The sequence below is a fragment of the Vitis riparia genome, chromosome 14 (assembly GCF_004353265.1).
Source record: "Vitis riparia cultivar Riparia Gloire de Montpellier isolate 1030 chromosome 14, EGFV_Vit.rip_1.0, whole genome shotgun sequence".
NCBI lineage: Eukaryota > Viridiplantae > Streptophyta > Magnoliopsida > Vitales > Vitaceae > Vitis > Vitis riparia.
The window spans coordinates 707991-723363 of record NC_048444.1 but is presented as its reverse complement, the minus strand read 5'-3'; the positions used below and the strand labels follow the sequence as shown (position 1 = coordinate 723363).

The following is a 15373-nucleotide window of genomic DNA, read 5'->3' as shown; positions in this document are numbered from 1 at the left end:
TTTTATATGAGTTATCTTAAAAACAACAAATTTTATTAAAAAATTTAATTCATAGTTATAAAAGAAACTAAGAAAATATTTATAAAATATATTGTAAAATAATACTAATATATGTATTATTTAGTATATATAAATTATTTTTATATATTAAATAACATAACATAAAAATTTTATTTATGAATTTTAAATATTTTAATCATAAATATTGTTGATGAATAAATAAATAATTATTTACTACATTTTAAATTATTGAAAAATTTATAAATAACATTAAATATAAGAGAAATTTCATATTTTTCTAATAAGAAATATTATAATGCAACATAATTTTTATTTCAAATAATTATCGAATATTGAATTTCTTCATTCTAGAAATTAAATCTAAATATGATATAACATATTCCATTAGATATACTATGATAATATATTTGCAATTATTTTCGATCAAACCCCACTTATATAAAAAAAATAGTGGTATACAAATGTTATAAATTGTATAAGTGGGTACATGCCATAATTTTATTTGTTATACTGTGACTGATTTGTTGTTGGAATATGATTGGGTAATTTTTTAATTTTTCTATAAATTGAAGAGAAAGAACCAATTATGCTAATGTCATTGAACTTGGATTCATCAAGTGGGTAGAATCCTCAAATCATCTTCTAGTTGAACATGCTAAAAATTTTGGTATGTCCTTTTTAGTAAACATTGGTGAGAAAAAGTAATATGAATTTTAAGAAAGCTACTAATTTTCTTAAAAATTCAAAATTTGATCGTGATTTCAAATGAAAACACAAGGACTCACGCAAATGAGTATTTTCTTAGGATAGTATTTTATACTTTTATGGTGCCATATCAATTTATCATGGTATGACCTTACAATGAAATCGAACAAATATATTATTAGCCCAAAGATTGTTCTAATCAAATTTTGATAATTACAAAATGAGGTGAAGTTTACTAAGGTTGAGAAAAAGAAGATAATACAATAAATATGCTATTATTACAAACTCATCTAATCATTATATCAGCAAAGGAGACTACTTTATCTAGAGTTTTGAATTTATTTTTGCCCAACCCATTAAAGTTTTTACAATACACCTTGTAATTGTGATCTTGACAAATGAACACTTCAGAGTTTATTGTCATTAGACTCATTACTCTATGTGTATTTCCAATTAGCCCATGCTTCCACCGAAATTGTTCAAAATGGTTTACCCCATCCTTTCAAATAGTTGAGGAGTTCTGAGTACATGGGTACAATGTACATCATGAACTTGAATATGAGTGTTTTTATTTTATTTTATTTAAGGTTTGTAATATTTAATATTTAAAATTCTCTGAATAATTTTAATTTTCCTAAGATTTTATTTTATTAAGTTTTAAAACTTATTTAATTATTTATTTTTTAAATAATTTTGATAATTAAAATTATTTATTTATTTTATTTTGTGTATAGTCTCATACCGAGTCAAAACATTAAGACTAATTTGTCTTGAGGTCGCCTAAGTCAATGACCACAATTGTGACTTTGAACCACGAGAGAAAGAAATAAATTATCAAACATCAATAATATTAATAAGGGGGTTGTTATTTGCAACATCCATTTTATTAAACGTAACACTTTTTTATCATATTTTTCCATATATACTTTTTTTAATAAAGAACTCTCTCTAACCTTCTCTCAACGTATTAAACCTATATATTTATAAAATACAATGAATTAAAAAAACATATATATTCATTGTCACATACGAAATACAATGAATGACGAAATTTAATTATTTGATGACAATTTTCAGATAAGATTTATAACTTTCATTTTTTTTTTTATAAAGAAACATATATATTTATAAAATAATTAAAAAAAAATAAACAGGCAACCTGGGTGGGGCTCCAGTGTCCTGGGAGGCATCAGTTAGGGTTTGGAGCATGAATGAAAGTCAGCGACCACCAGCGGCAATAGTTGGGCTAAATTTTTTGCTTATAATAATTATAAAAATTGAATTTTTTTATTGTTTATTTCACATTAAAACATTGAATATAATAAAATCATTTTACATAATATACTTTTAGTGAAAAAATCATTTTATAATTTATTATTTAAATAAATTATTTTGTTTTAAAATATAAGAAGAATATGAAAAACAATTGAGTGTGAAAAAAATAAAAGAAATGAAAAAAAAACAAAACAAAGTTTACATGGGGTGGGGGGTTGGGAAAAAAAAAAATCAAAAAAGGATGTAGTTGGGACGTGAGGTTGGGGATGAGAGGGGAGAGGAGAGAGGAGAGAAGGTAATTTAGGAATGTAAAATGTTGTATTAGTAAAAATGGTGTTTCGAATAGCAATTGCATAATAATAATAATCAAAATTTAGTTTTATTTATATATCGGTGATAAAGTTTCTCCATATATTTTTTATATGGTAGATACACCTTCTAATTACTAGTCCACGCAGCATACATTACTCAGGGCTTTAGTTTTGGATCACAGGATGCACAGCACTCTTTGCAGGAAGGCATCGGATCATACACACACAGGCAGCAAGGACCACATCTACATATACCTTGACAGCCTACATTCAGAAAAAAAAAATGGAATCAAATGAAGATATTCATGTATATTAGAACTAGAAACTTTCGTTAATTGGAGATGATATATATGTGATCAAACCTGCTTCAATTCCAATAGCAGATGAAGATGTCTTGATGACATATGGAAGGCGAGGGTTGGCTTCAGCCTTGAGCATGGAGGAAGCGAAGAACACCAGGAGCAACAAGAACACCATTCTAGTAGTTGCAGCCATTTTCAGTTTGCAGGATATGCAGAGGTGTTTTGGGGAAACCCACATTTATAAAGAGCAGTGGTATGCAAATGTGGTAAACTGTACAGTTGGGTACATGTCATGATTTGTCTTTGGAATATTAATATTGGGTAATTTTTAAAATTTTCTATAAACTAAAAAGAAAGAACTAATTATGGTTATGTTGCTGGATTCAAGTGGGTAGAATCCTCAAATCATTGTCTGGTTGAATGGAGGCTAAAAATATTTTATAAAGAAAAAAATGGTCATAAACAATAATTTTTAAGTTACAAAGTTTAAATTTTGCTCGCCACTTGAAATATTAACGCAGATCATTACAATGGGATTAGACCATATTCATGTTTTAAGGATTACAAAATTTTTTAGAATCAATTTTTTTATAATAGAAAGTTTTCTTATTTTCAGTCTTAATTTTTTTTCCTTTTATGTTTTAATTAATTCGACTAAAACAACTCCTTAAAAGGAAATATATTATCTAAGAAGAACATATGTTTAATGATAAAAAAATAAAATTATATTAAAAGAAAAATAAATATTTAGAAAGTATAATAAAGAATATGAATTTCATGGTAACTATTCCCAATAAGATAATTAAAAAAATTTAGCAAACTTATGAGCTAGTATTTCTTTATGATGATTTCTTTTATTAAAGGATTTAACTAATTAGAAAATCATTAATATAAGAAAGTGAACAAGAATATGGAAAATGAAAAGGATTTTTGAAAATTTTCTATATCATGAAATTTGATTATTTTTTCCTTCATATTCAATTAAAATACTAAGGTCATATTTGGTAAAAGGGATACAATATGACATAAGATAAAACAAAGGATAATATATCTTATTTTATGTTTGATTGACAATAGAATACGATAAATATGTATTATAAATATATTTTTTATTATTTTTATATTAGTTATCTAAAAAAATTATTAAAAAATTTAATTTGTAGTTAAAAAAGAAACTAATAAAATATTTAATAAATATATTATAAAATAATACTAATGTATGTATTATTTTTAGTACATATAAATTATTTTTATATATTAAATAATATGACATAAAAAATTTTATTTATAAATTTTAAATATTTTAATCATAAATATTGTTGATGAATAAATAAATAAATAATTATTTACTACATTTTAAATTATTGAACAATTTTTAAATAACATTAAATGTAATGAAAATTGATTTATTGATTTTTCATCTTTTACCGCATCAAAACACAATTTATAACCAAATTCACTATTCTATAATAATTTGTACCCAACCAAAACTGGTTTTAATACAAACTATCATAATATAGTGGTTTTTAGGTGTCATCCATTAGGATAAATTATTCTCGGTAATTAAGGCTTAAATGGAGGAAAAGAAATGGTTGTGATAAAGTGCAATTCATGATGAAAAATCAAAATAACAATAATTTCTAATTGAGAAGAACAATAAAATGTAAAACAAGAGAAAATTAATAGGAAAAGAAATTCTCGGAGTTAGGATTTTTTAGAAAACAATATCTATGGTGAATAGATGTTGAGATATATTTTTCATCAAGTTAGATTGAAAACCTAGATTTACATCTAAACTAATTTTAGATTTAACTTTAAGTCTAAACCTAATTTCTCTTCAAATTATGTTATTTAATCTAAAAGATCAATTTAAACTATATATTCAATTCATCTTAAATCATCTTCCAATGATTCATACAATGCAATTATTTGATCTCATCAAATATAATTTTAAGAATTTAATAAATTTACTTAGTTTGCAATATAATAGTCATTTAAGATAATTTGAAAAGAAAAATCCTCAAAATCCAAGTAATCAATCAATTGGATCAAATTACTTTAGAAATTAAAACTCATTTCTCTAATTCACCATAGATCTTGCTTTTAGATTTTCCTTTCTTTGAGAAAACAAGAATTAGTTACTCATCCTTGGAGATTTAATCTCACAAGGCATGTTTGGCTAGTGAGAAAATTTGGGAAAATGAAGGAAAATAGAGAATTCTATTAAGAAAGAGAATCTAGAAAACTCTATAATCAAAAGTGTAAAAAAAAAAAACCCCTTTACATGAGAAATTCAAGTTTCAATTTATAAGCCAAGGTCAAGTGGACACTTGGCAACCTCTCATTGGTCTTCTAGAACCTTCCAGATTTACAAATTTGGAGTTTATCATCAAAATCAAGATTTCGCATGAACTTTGGCCAATTTGCACGAGAACTATCAATTTTGCATGATTGTGTGAAATTCAGTCAAGCAATAGTAGCAATAAAGGTTTTCTAGATTGTTTCGCAACATCAAGCAAAATTTTGCATAGTGGTGCGAAATCCATTATTTTCACTATAACAAATTCATTGCATTCCTCTTTCTAGTTTGATTCACATAGTCATGCAAAATTGCAATATAAGGTTTTTAGCTCTTCTTTGTCAATTCTTCAATTTTCTTCTTTTAACTCTAAGTTAATTACCTCCAATAAGTCCAAATCCTAATCCAAACCAATTTCATTACTTCTTTCATTATGCATTTGAATCATCATCAATATTATTTGCTTTCTTCAAATCGATTAATCTCTTTGTTAACTCAATTCATCAAAATCACACCTTAAAATGTCTTCAAACTTCACAAAACTTGTTAGTAACTCTTGCAAGGATAACAACATGTTAATCGGGTATTTTAGGTATAATTACTACTCAAAATATGTGAAACTCATGAGAATTATTATCCAAAATATGTTTTTTTATTAGTAATAAGAAATTTCATATTTTTCTAATAAGAAATATTAGAATACAACATAATTTTTATTTTAAATAATTATCAAATGTTGAATTTATTCACTTTAGAAATTAAATATAAATTTGACATAACATATTTCATTATATCTAAGTAAGATAATATATTTCCATTTATTCTCAATTAAAAGGATATGCAAACCCCATTTATATATATATATAAAGTGGTGCGCAAATGTTGTAAATTGTTTAAGTAGGTATATGTCATGATTTTATTTGTTGTACTCCGATTGATGTGCTTTTGGAATATTATTGGGTAATTTTTTAATTTTTCTATAAATTAGAGAGAAAGAACTAATTATGCTAATGTTGTTGAACTTGGATTGATCAAGTGGATAGAATCCTTAAATCATTATCTAGTTGAACGGACTAAAAATTTTGGTATGTTCCTTTTAATAAACATTGATAAGAAAAAGTAATATGAATTTTAAGAAACTTATTAATTTTTTTAAAAGTTTAAATTTGGCCGTAACTTTAAATGGAAACATAAGGACTTAAGGCAAATGAGTATTTTCGTAGGAGAGTGTTCTATACTTTTTATTGTACCATATCAATATATTATGATATAACCTTATAATGAGATCTAAAAGATATATTATTAGCCTAAAAATTCTCCTAATCAAAGAACCCAATACAAATTTGATAGCACAATTAAATATTGTTAAGAATCCACGGCTCTTGAAACTACTTTTGATGATTTATTTTGATTATGGTTGTGATTATATTTGATTATTTATCACATCATGATTAGATAGTGACTTTTATTATTTATCATGGTTTATACATTTTTTTTTCCTATACAATGCTTTTTATTGTTGTTTACCTATAAGTCATTTCTTTTAGGCAAGAGAAATTGCATGATGTATGAAATCATTTTGAGAGTATTGTAAGGCTTATATAATTATTATTTTATTACAAAATGGTCAAAATGAGGGGATTGTTAGCTACCCAAACTAGTTAGTTTAAGTTGACAATTTTATTTCAAACATTTTTAGATTTGACTTCATATACTTATTAGATTTTACATCGCCCTTGAAAACGCAAGATCATGCTGAATTCATGCATAAAATGATATACATAAGTATAATTGAATATGTTTGGTGAATAATGTCATGCAGTGGGTTGAAAAATATAACAATTTTAGTGGGAGCATTCAAGTGATTTTGAAGGGCTCTCAAGGGTTTGTAATGAATTTTTTTGTGATTAACTTATTTTATTTAGAGTTCTTGAAATTATCCTTACCCAACCCACTAAAGTTTTTACAATACACCTTTTAATCGTGCTTTTGACACACGAACACTCTACAATTTATTGTCATTATTCTCTATATATTCCCAATTAGCCCATGCTTTAAGTGCAATTGTTCGAAATGGTTGACTTCATCTCTTCAAATAGTTGAGAAGTTCACTAAGGAGCACATGACTACTTATCATTTCTTTTTTAATTGAGTTTATTTTCAATTTTAGTTTTTAAAATTCTTAGAATATGTATATATAGTTGATGATTTTGTTAATTTTTAGTTTTTTTAATTTTATTTTACATATCATCTGATATCGAGTTGAAACATTGAGATCAATATGTTTTGGGACCCTCCGAGTCAATGACCATGATCGTGACTTTGAACCACGATAGAGAAATAAATTATCGAACATAATGATCCCAAAATAATAATCAAATTTTAGTTTTATTTATATATTGGTGATAACATTTCTCCATTTATTTTTTATATGGTAGATACACCTTTTTCTAATTACAAGTCCATGCAGCATAGATTACTCAGGGCTTCAGTTATGTGGAACAGCACTCAAAGCAGTGAGGCTTCGGAAGATACACACACAGGCAGCAAGCATCACATGTGTCACCACAGCCTACATTTAGGAAAAAAAAATGGAATCAAATGAAGATATACATGTATATTAGAACTAGAAACTTTGGTTAATTGGAGATGATATATATGTGATCAAACCTGTTACAATTCCAGTAGTAGATGAAGATGCCTTGATGACATATGGAAGGCGAGGGTTGGCTTCAGCCTTGAGCATGGAGGAAGCGAAGAACACCAGGAGCAACAAGAACACCATTCTAGTAGTTGCAGCCATTTTCAGTTTGCAGGATATGCAGAGGTGTTTGGGGGAACCCCACATTTAAAAAGAGCAGTGATATGCAAATGTGGTAAACTGTACAGTTGGATACACGTCATGATTTGTCTTTGGAATATTAATATTGGGTAAGTTTTAAAATTTTCTATAAACTAAAAAGAAAGAACCAATTATGGTTATGTTGCTGGATTCAAGTGGGTAGGATCCTCAAATCATTGCTGGTTGAATGGAGGGTAAAAATATTTTATATAGAAAAAAATGGTCATAAACAATTATTTTCAAGTTACAAAGTTTAAATTTTGCTTGCCACTTGAAATATTAACACAAGGACTTAAGGTAGATCATTACAATGGGATTAGACCATATTCATGTTTTAAGGATTACAAAAAATTTTAGAATCAATATTTTAATAATTGAAAGGTTTCTTATTTTCGTCTTAATTATTTTTGTTCCTTCGATCTAAGTTTTAATTAATTCGACTAAAACAACTCCTTATAATGACATATATTATCTAAGAAGAACATATGTTTAATGATAAAAAAATAAAATTACATTAAAAGAAATATAAATATTTAGAAAGTATAATATAGAATATGAATTTCATGCTAACTATTCTCAATAAGAAAGTCAACAAAATTAGCAAACTTATGAACTAGTATTTCTTTATAATGATTTCTTTTATTAAAGGATTTAACTAATTAGAAAATCATTAACTTAAGAAAGTGAAGAAGAATATGGAAAATGAAAAGGATTTTTAAAATTTTCTTTATTACGAAATTTGATTATTTTTTACCTTAAATATTCAATTAAAATATTAAGATCATATTTGGTAGACTTGATATAACATGAGATAAAAAAAATAATAATAAAAGAATAACATATCTTATTTCATATTTAATTGACAATGGAATATAATAAGTTGTCCTCACACTTATCATATCAAATGTTCAACTAAAGATGAGATAAGATGAAATATATTTATATATATATTTCATGTATTATAAATATATATATATATATATATATATATTTATATTAGTTATTTTAAAAAATAAAAAATTTCATTAAAAAATTTAATTTGTAGTTAAAAAAACAAAAAAGAAATATTTATAAAATATATTGTAAAATAATACTAATGTATGTATTATTTAGTACATATAAATTATTTTTATATATTAAATAATATAACATTAAAAAAATTATTTTTAAATTTTAAATATTTTAATCATAAATATAGTTGATAAATATATAAATAATTATTTACCACATATTAAATTATTGAAAAATTTCCAAATAATGCTAAATGTAGGAGAAATTTCATATTTTTCTAATAAGAAATATTAAAATGCAACATAATTTTTATTTTAAATAATTATTGAATTTATTTATTTTGAAAATTAAATATAAATATGACATAACATATCTCATATTATATTTAGATTTATTTTTGATTAAAAGGATATGCAGACCCCACATTTATAAAAAAGACAATGGAATGCAAATACGGTAAATTCCACGAGTGGGTATATGTCTGACTGATTGGTTTTTGGAATATTATTGGCTTATTTTTAAATTTTTCTATAAATTAAAGAAAAAGAACCAATTATGCTAATGTTGTTGAACTTGGATTCAAGTGGGCAGAATCCTCAAATCATGGCTAAAAATTTTGGTAAGTCCCTTTAATTAGTAAATACATCAGTAAGAAAAAGTAATATGAATTTTGAGAAAGCTATTAAATTTTTTAAAAGTTTAAATTTTGGTCGTGAATTCAAATGGAAACACACAAGGACTTGAGGCAAATGAGTATTTTCTTAGGAGAGTATTCTATACTTTTATTATACCATGTATAACCTTACGATGAGATCTAACAGATATATTATTAGCCCAAAAAATTTCCAAATAAAAGAACCTAATAATAAGAACCCAATACAAATTTGATAGCATAATTAATTATTGCTAAGAATCCACAGATCTTGAAACTACTTCTGAATCAATCAAATCAAGGTGATTTCATTTACAGTAATTGGTCTGCATATTCTCATGATCATGCAGCCATGCACCCAATACCATATCTAGTATTGGGAAACACAAGAAACAGGCCACTGCAAACTATCCCCACCATCAATGGAAAACTCTCCATCACCTCATCCATGTCCTTCTCATGTCCAGGAAACAAACAGTCCGTAATCCTGTGATCCGAAAAGGCTATGGCTATGAACACCATAACCGACATTGTCGCATGTACAAAGTCCGTCAGCCCAACCTTGAACCTCTCATCCTTTGGAACCTCCACTTCAAGTCCAGGCTTGAACACAGCCAACCCTTTTGTTGTCACAAAGCCATAGTACACCTTCCCGTCGGGCCCCCGGAAACCGTCGGTAAAGTGGAAGAAGAAACATGAGAGGCAGCACAGTCCCAACAGCATGTGGATCATCAGAATGCTGACTGAACTGCATTCTCCATTGCGGTATATGGAAGGGAGCACCATTTCAAATGTGAGAAGTGTTCCAGTGGGAAGAAAGTTGACAAGCATGGAGGTTTTGGAGAGTGTTTTCTGCACTCCCTTTGCGACTGCACGCCTTTTCCGGCCTGGTTCAGGAGCCAACCGAGGAGAGGAAGATGGGCATGGAGAGGCCTCTTGTGGGGTTGCATTGTAGACTTTGATTCCTAGATCTTCAAGTTGCTCCATCCCTTGAATTTGAATTGATCTCAGTTATGGGTTGGAGGAGTTTTGGCTTCTTAGTTTCTGAGGGTTTGATATATAAGGAGGGTTTTGTCTAACCCATTTGAATTTGAACTTGATGCAGTTATTGACGGTTACTAATTGATCCTAGCCGTTGGTACTGTTGTGATGGGTTTTTCTGGAGTTTTAGTTGAAAGAGGGGGGTAGTTATGTCAAAAAGTACGGTTTCAGAAGAATTAATTTTCTATGCATTTTTCATGATTTCCAAACAGGACCACCAGACTTTGATTAAAGACCAACTTGTTTCTGAGGGTCTTTGTCATGCATGAACTCAAACCCAAAAGAAGATGGAAAAAGAAAAAAAAAATCATAGCAACATCATAGTAATTAGCAAATTTTCTACGCATTTTTTCGTGATTTCCAAACAGGACCACCAGACTTTGATTAAAGACCAACTTGTTTCTGAGGGTCTTTGTCATGCATGAACTCAAACCCAAAAGAAAATGGAAAAAGAAAAAAAAAAACTCATAGCAATATCATAGTAATTAGCAAATTTTCTACGCATTTTTTCGTGATTTCCAAACAGGACCACCAGACTTTGATTAAAGACCAACTTGTTTCTGAGGGTCTTTGTCATCCATGAACTCAAACCCAAAAGAAGATGGAAAAAGAAAAAAAAAAATTCATAGCAACATCATAGTAATTAGCAAATTTTCTATGCATTTTTCATGATTTCCAAACAGGACCACCAGACTTCGATTAAAGACCAACTTGTTTCTGAGGGTCTTTGTCATGCATGAACTCAAACCCAAAAGATGATGGAAAAAGAAAAAAAAAATTCATAGCAACATCATAGTAATTAGCAAGCTCGTGGGTACCACTGAGCCATAACTTATCGAGTGATCACCAAAACTGGGAATTAGGTCAAATGAATGTTTTTAAAACCCGAGTTGTTTTATTTATTTATTTTTTTCCTTGATAAAAACCATAGCTCTGATGATACGTAAACGAGCTTAATGCGTTGGAATTAATTACACTGTCCAATTTAATTTAAGACACAAGTAGTTGAGACTATGACACTTGCAATTTTTTTCCTAACACTTTTTTCTTTTCAAGGTTCATGAATGAGAAAAATATGTCTCTTAAGATAATATTGTTTTTTCATTGATCAAGAATTTTGATTTTTGCTGAACATGTGATCATTCAATAAGAAGAGTTTTCTTCTTTCTTTTTTGTCTTTTTCTTTTTCCTTTCAAATGAATGATTTAATGGACCCTATAAATGAGAATATTCCTGAAACTCAAAAAAATCCAATTTTGAGTTTCTGAGAAATTTTCTCAGCGCACCAAAGTAATACAAGGGTTGGTGTCAAATCCTTGAAGCTTCCAGGCATTTGCATGTGCTCTTAATTTCCACCAATGACTTCTGATCAATGGCTATGCCGGCTGGACTGGTCAGTTTTCTACTTTTGCATTGAATGGATTTGTGTGTGTGTGAACAGAGACTCCGGGGACAGGAATCGGTGGGTTGTTATCATCGTAGAAGCCATTGACTTATTCATGTTTATCCTCTAAAAACAGTGAGGTAAGCTCAGACATAGGCCATGACGCAGCGCCTTCCAACCCTTCATGCCTTGTTGCATTTTCTTAATCAAAGATTTGCTACATGGTCTTACATTTTTCAGATTATAATAAGGCGAAAATGAAGCCAAAACTCTCATCTGATTCATTCGAATCCCTCACGAAACACACAATCTGCTGCATTTGTGTCCAAATGATGACGCCCCACATTGTTTTTAGCACAAATATGTCGATATCGACAGCGATTAGAGAAATAAATTAAGGGTAATTAAGGGTTTTCTTGGTAGTGTCTGGTGGTGAATTGCGGTTAGATAGGATCCAAGTAAGCAAAAAAGTAATTAATTGTTGAAACATTATCAAGAAAGGAAATCAGTCCAGAGGAGCTAGAACAAAGAATATTACACAGAAGTATATTATAAGCCAAGTTTTGGTCATATTGAAAAGGAAGTGAAACTCCCAATTGAATCCCTGGATGACCCATTAACTACTATTATTTTTAATGTTTAAGGGACAACTTTTCCATACTTTACCTCCTTGGATATTTCAATTGATTAACGACCTTTTCAAGTTTATATATAGTATGGTAGGAAAACTGAGCCAATTCCCCTCTGCCTCTAGCAGTACTTCTCTAGTGGTCTAGGCCTCCCATGGTGGGGTGAGTTTTGAGTATGACTCCGCTCACATCTTGTTGGTTTATAGTTGAATCTGTCATCATCCGTGATGGATTTCAGAAGTGGATTTCTCTGAGCTTCTTCATCCATCCTATTCTGCTTTTCTTCTGCCGGATTTTCCTCTGGCTCATACTGCTAAAAAAATGGCTTTTCCTTTTAGTTTTTTCTCCTCTTAGATTCATTTTCTTTGTTGGTTTGCGTATTTTTAGATCTTTAAGGCATTTAGTCTTCTCTTTTCTCTCATTTTCTGGATTGGTCGATGCTGAAGTACCTGTACAGGAGATTGAGAGGTTTGAAACTCCACAAATTTGTAGTCAAAATCAAGTAGTTTTTCTTCAGTATAGCTGGTCTAGGGTAGCAACCATAGAGAGAAACATTAAGGACATTGAAGTACTCTACAGAATTGAGTTAGATGATCAGGAAGATGATTATGAAGAAGACCCACCAGTCCTTCCTATTGATCATGAAGATACAAACTTGAATGAGGACTTGTCTTCAGTTTGTAGCTCCAATTCCCCACTCAAAGATGAGTATCTAGTCGAGGATTTCTCATCCATTTCTAGTTCTAATTCACCTGCAAATGATCCAGAGATGAATGTGTATTTTCCATCAGATTGTTGCACCAACTTGCCTGTCATGGAAAGGGAATTAGTATCCCATGGGGTAGACGACAACGAAGAATCAGATCCTTTCTACAACAAGTACACTGAAAGAATGGGATGGTTTGATGTCCTCAACAACGAAAGAACCTGTGGAATAAGTGTGTAATTCATTCCATGCATCATCTTCCAAGCCATGCCATTCATTATTATTTTTATTTTATTTTTATTTTTTTCACTAGAACAAGACATTTAAATTTGTATCAACATTCTACTGGGTCTGGTCATTGTAGGTGCTATGTTGAATAAGCAGTTGGGAGCTCCTAATTCATTTGAGAGCATAGAGCCTGTGGATTTCTCTATTCCCTTCATGTCATGGAGCAAAATGTCTAGAAGAAAACTGCTGAGAAGCCTAGAGAGTGACTTTGAAATGGTTTATGTGGCTCAGTCCTGCTTGTCCTGGGAGGCCCTCCATCACCAATACCGAAGAGTTGAGGCTCTTGCATGCTCCCAAACTGGTTTTTTCTACAACAATGTAGCTGGGAAATTTCAGAAGTTTCAAGTGCTGTTAGAGAGGTTCATGGAGGATGAAAGGTGTGAGGGCAAAAGGTTCACCAATTATGCTCGAGGGAGGTTTTCCCTCAAGAGTCTTCTCCAAGTTCCAGAGGTTTCAGGTACTAATTCTAAGCTCTTCCTTGCTCAAACCTCCATTTGGTATAATACTAAAATCATATGCAATGGACCAAGACCTTCAAGAGGGCAAATTGACTATTAAAGTAATCAAAATTTAGCCATCAATCACAACATATTAAGAGTATCCTCATTCGTAATTTGACAAGATTTGTTGTTTTGTTTGGAAAAAAGAATGAGATCTAGAAGGATTCTCTTTATCTTCTTTAGTATATATTCCTTTTGAGTTTGCAGATTTGATGCATTCCATGACAACCCATGACCAAATTTGTTGTTTTATGGTTGTTGGAAGGCTTTGTGGAGGCAGAGAAGGAAGGTGTTAGGGGAGAAGCAATGAGGCCAAGAGAAGTGTTGAAGGCCATAGAGAAGTGCATAAAGGCTTTTTGGGTGTTTGTAAAAACAGACAACAAGAAGTGTTGGCCCAAGTTTAGAAGTCTTTTGTGGACTCATCCACCTGTGGAAGACCCAAGAGATTTGGAGCTATTAGCTGACCTCTCCAAAAGACTCCAAAAGGTAAATTCCACAAAAATGTTAGTAAATTTTCAAATCTGACTGTGTCTGGAGAGAGACATTTGTCTTCATTGTCGTGAAACAAACTTTTGGTGATATGGACCCGTCCCTCTATGGGAAACTCAGGACCTGTGATTTATTATCAGGTAGCCAATGAATCGATATCAAAGGCCAAAGTGCTATCATTGGGCTAAATTCCTCATTTTTTTCTTTATCTATTTTTCTTTATCATAAGATTTGATTAGAAACCAATTAAAGTGGGCTTTTTTTCTTTTTTTCTTTTTTTTGTAATGAATCAGAAGGAGCTATGGATGAAAGATTTACAAGGGAAGAAGCGGTGTTGGTTGAAGAGATCAATGGCAAACCCTCTTGGAGAATCTCAAAAGAAGGAGATGTTGTTTACAATGATAGACATGAAGCTAGTGTCAAGGGTGCTCCACATGTCTCTCATCTCATCTTCTCAACTTAACTGGTGCCAAGAGAAGCTTGATAACATAGAGTTCAAGGAAGGAAATGTTATCAGGGAATGCACTAGTCCTTTATTCCCATCATCTTGATGAGTATTCCAAGAAAAATGAAATCCAATTTTAGGGGTTTCATTTAAGATAAAAAGGAATAATTTCATTCACTTTCTTAGAGGTTTTAGTTGCATACCTTTATTTTCATTGGTTTGAAAATTTATCAACCACCTTTCTTATTTTGAATGATAGGAGAAGTGAGTGAAAATGATAAGAAAGGTATTTGATGGAATTTCAAATCAATAAAAACTAAGTGTATTTAATCAAAACCTAACGGAAGGTGAATGAAATTAACTAATAATGTATATAAAGTTCAAGTGATAGTGAATAAGTGATGTTATGTAATATAATTTTGGAAATAAAAATTGTCTAATAATATGAGTGTTGATCATATCTTGTATGGAAC

General features: G+C 29.6%; 2 protein-coding genes across 2 annotated transcripts; one reads left to right on the top strand and one right to left on the bottom strand.

Moving 5' to 3' along the window:
- Positions 1–9702: 9702 nt before the first annotated feature.
- Positions 9703–10429, bottom strand: LOC117931334 (protein DMP9-like). The gene has a single exon (XM_034852281.1). The coding sequence runs from the start codon at positions 10403–10405 to the stop codon at positions 9761–9763; it is 645 nt and encodes a 214-aa protein (XP_034708172.1). The 5' UTR covers positions 10406–10429; the 3' UTR covers positions 9703–9760.
- A 2143-nt stretch (positions 10430–12572) lies between these two features.
- LOC117929614 lies at positions 12573–15372 on the top strand. The gene is made up of 4 exons (XM_034849953.1): positions 12573–13410; positions 13543–13923; positions 14232–14452; positions 14749–15372. The coding sequence occupies exons 1-4, from the start codon at positions 12648–12650 to the stop codon at positions 15004–15006; spliced, it is 1623 nt and encodes a 540-aa protein (XP_034705844.1). The 5' UTR covers positions 12573–12647; the 3' UTR covers positions 15007–15372.
- Position 15373: the final 1 nt, after the last annotated feature.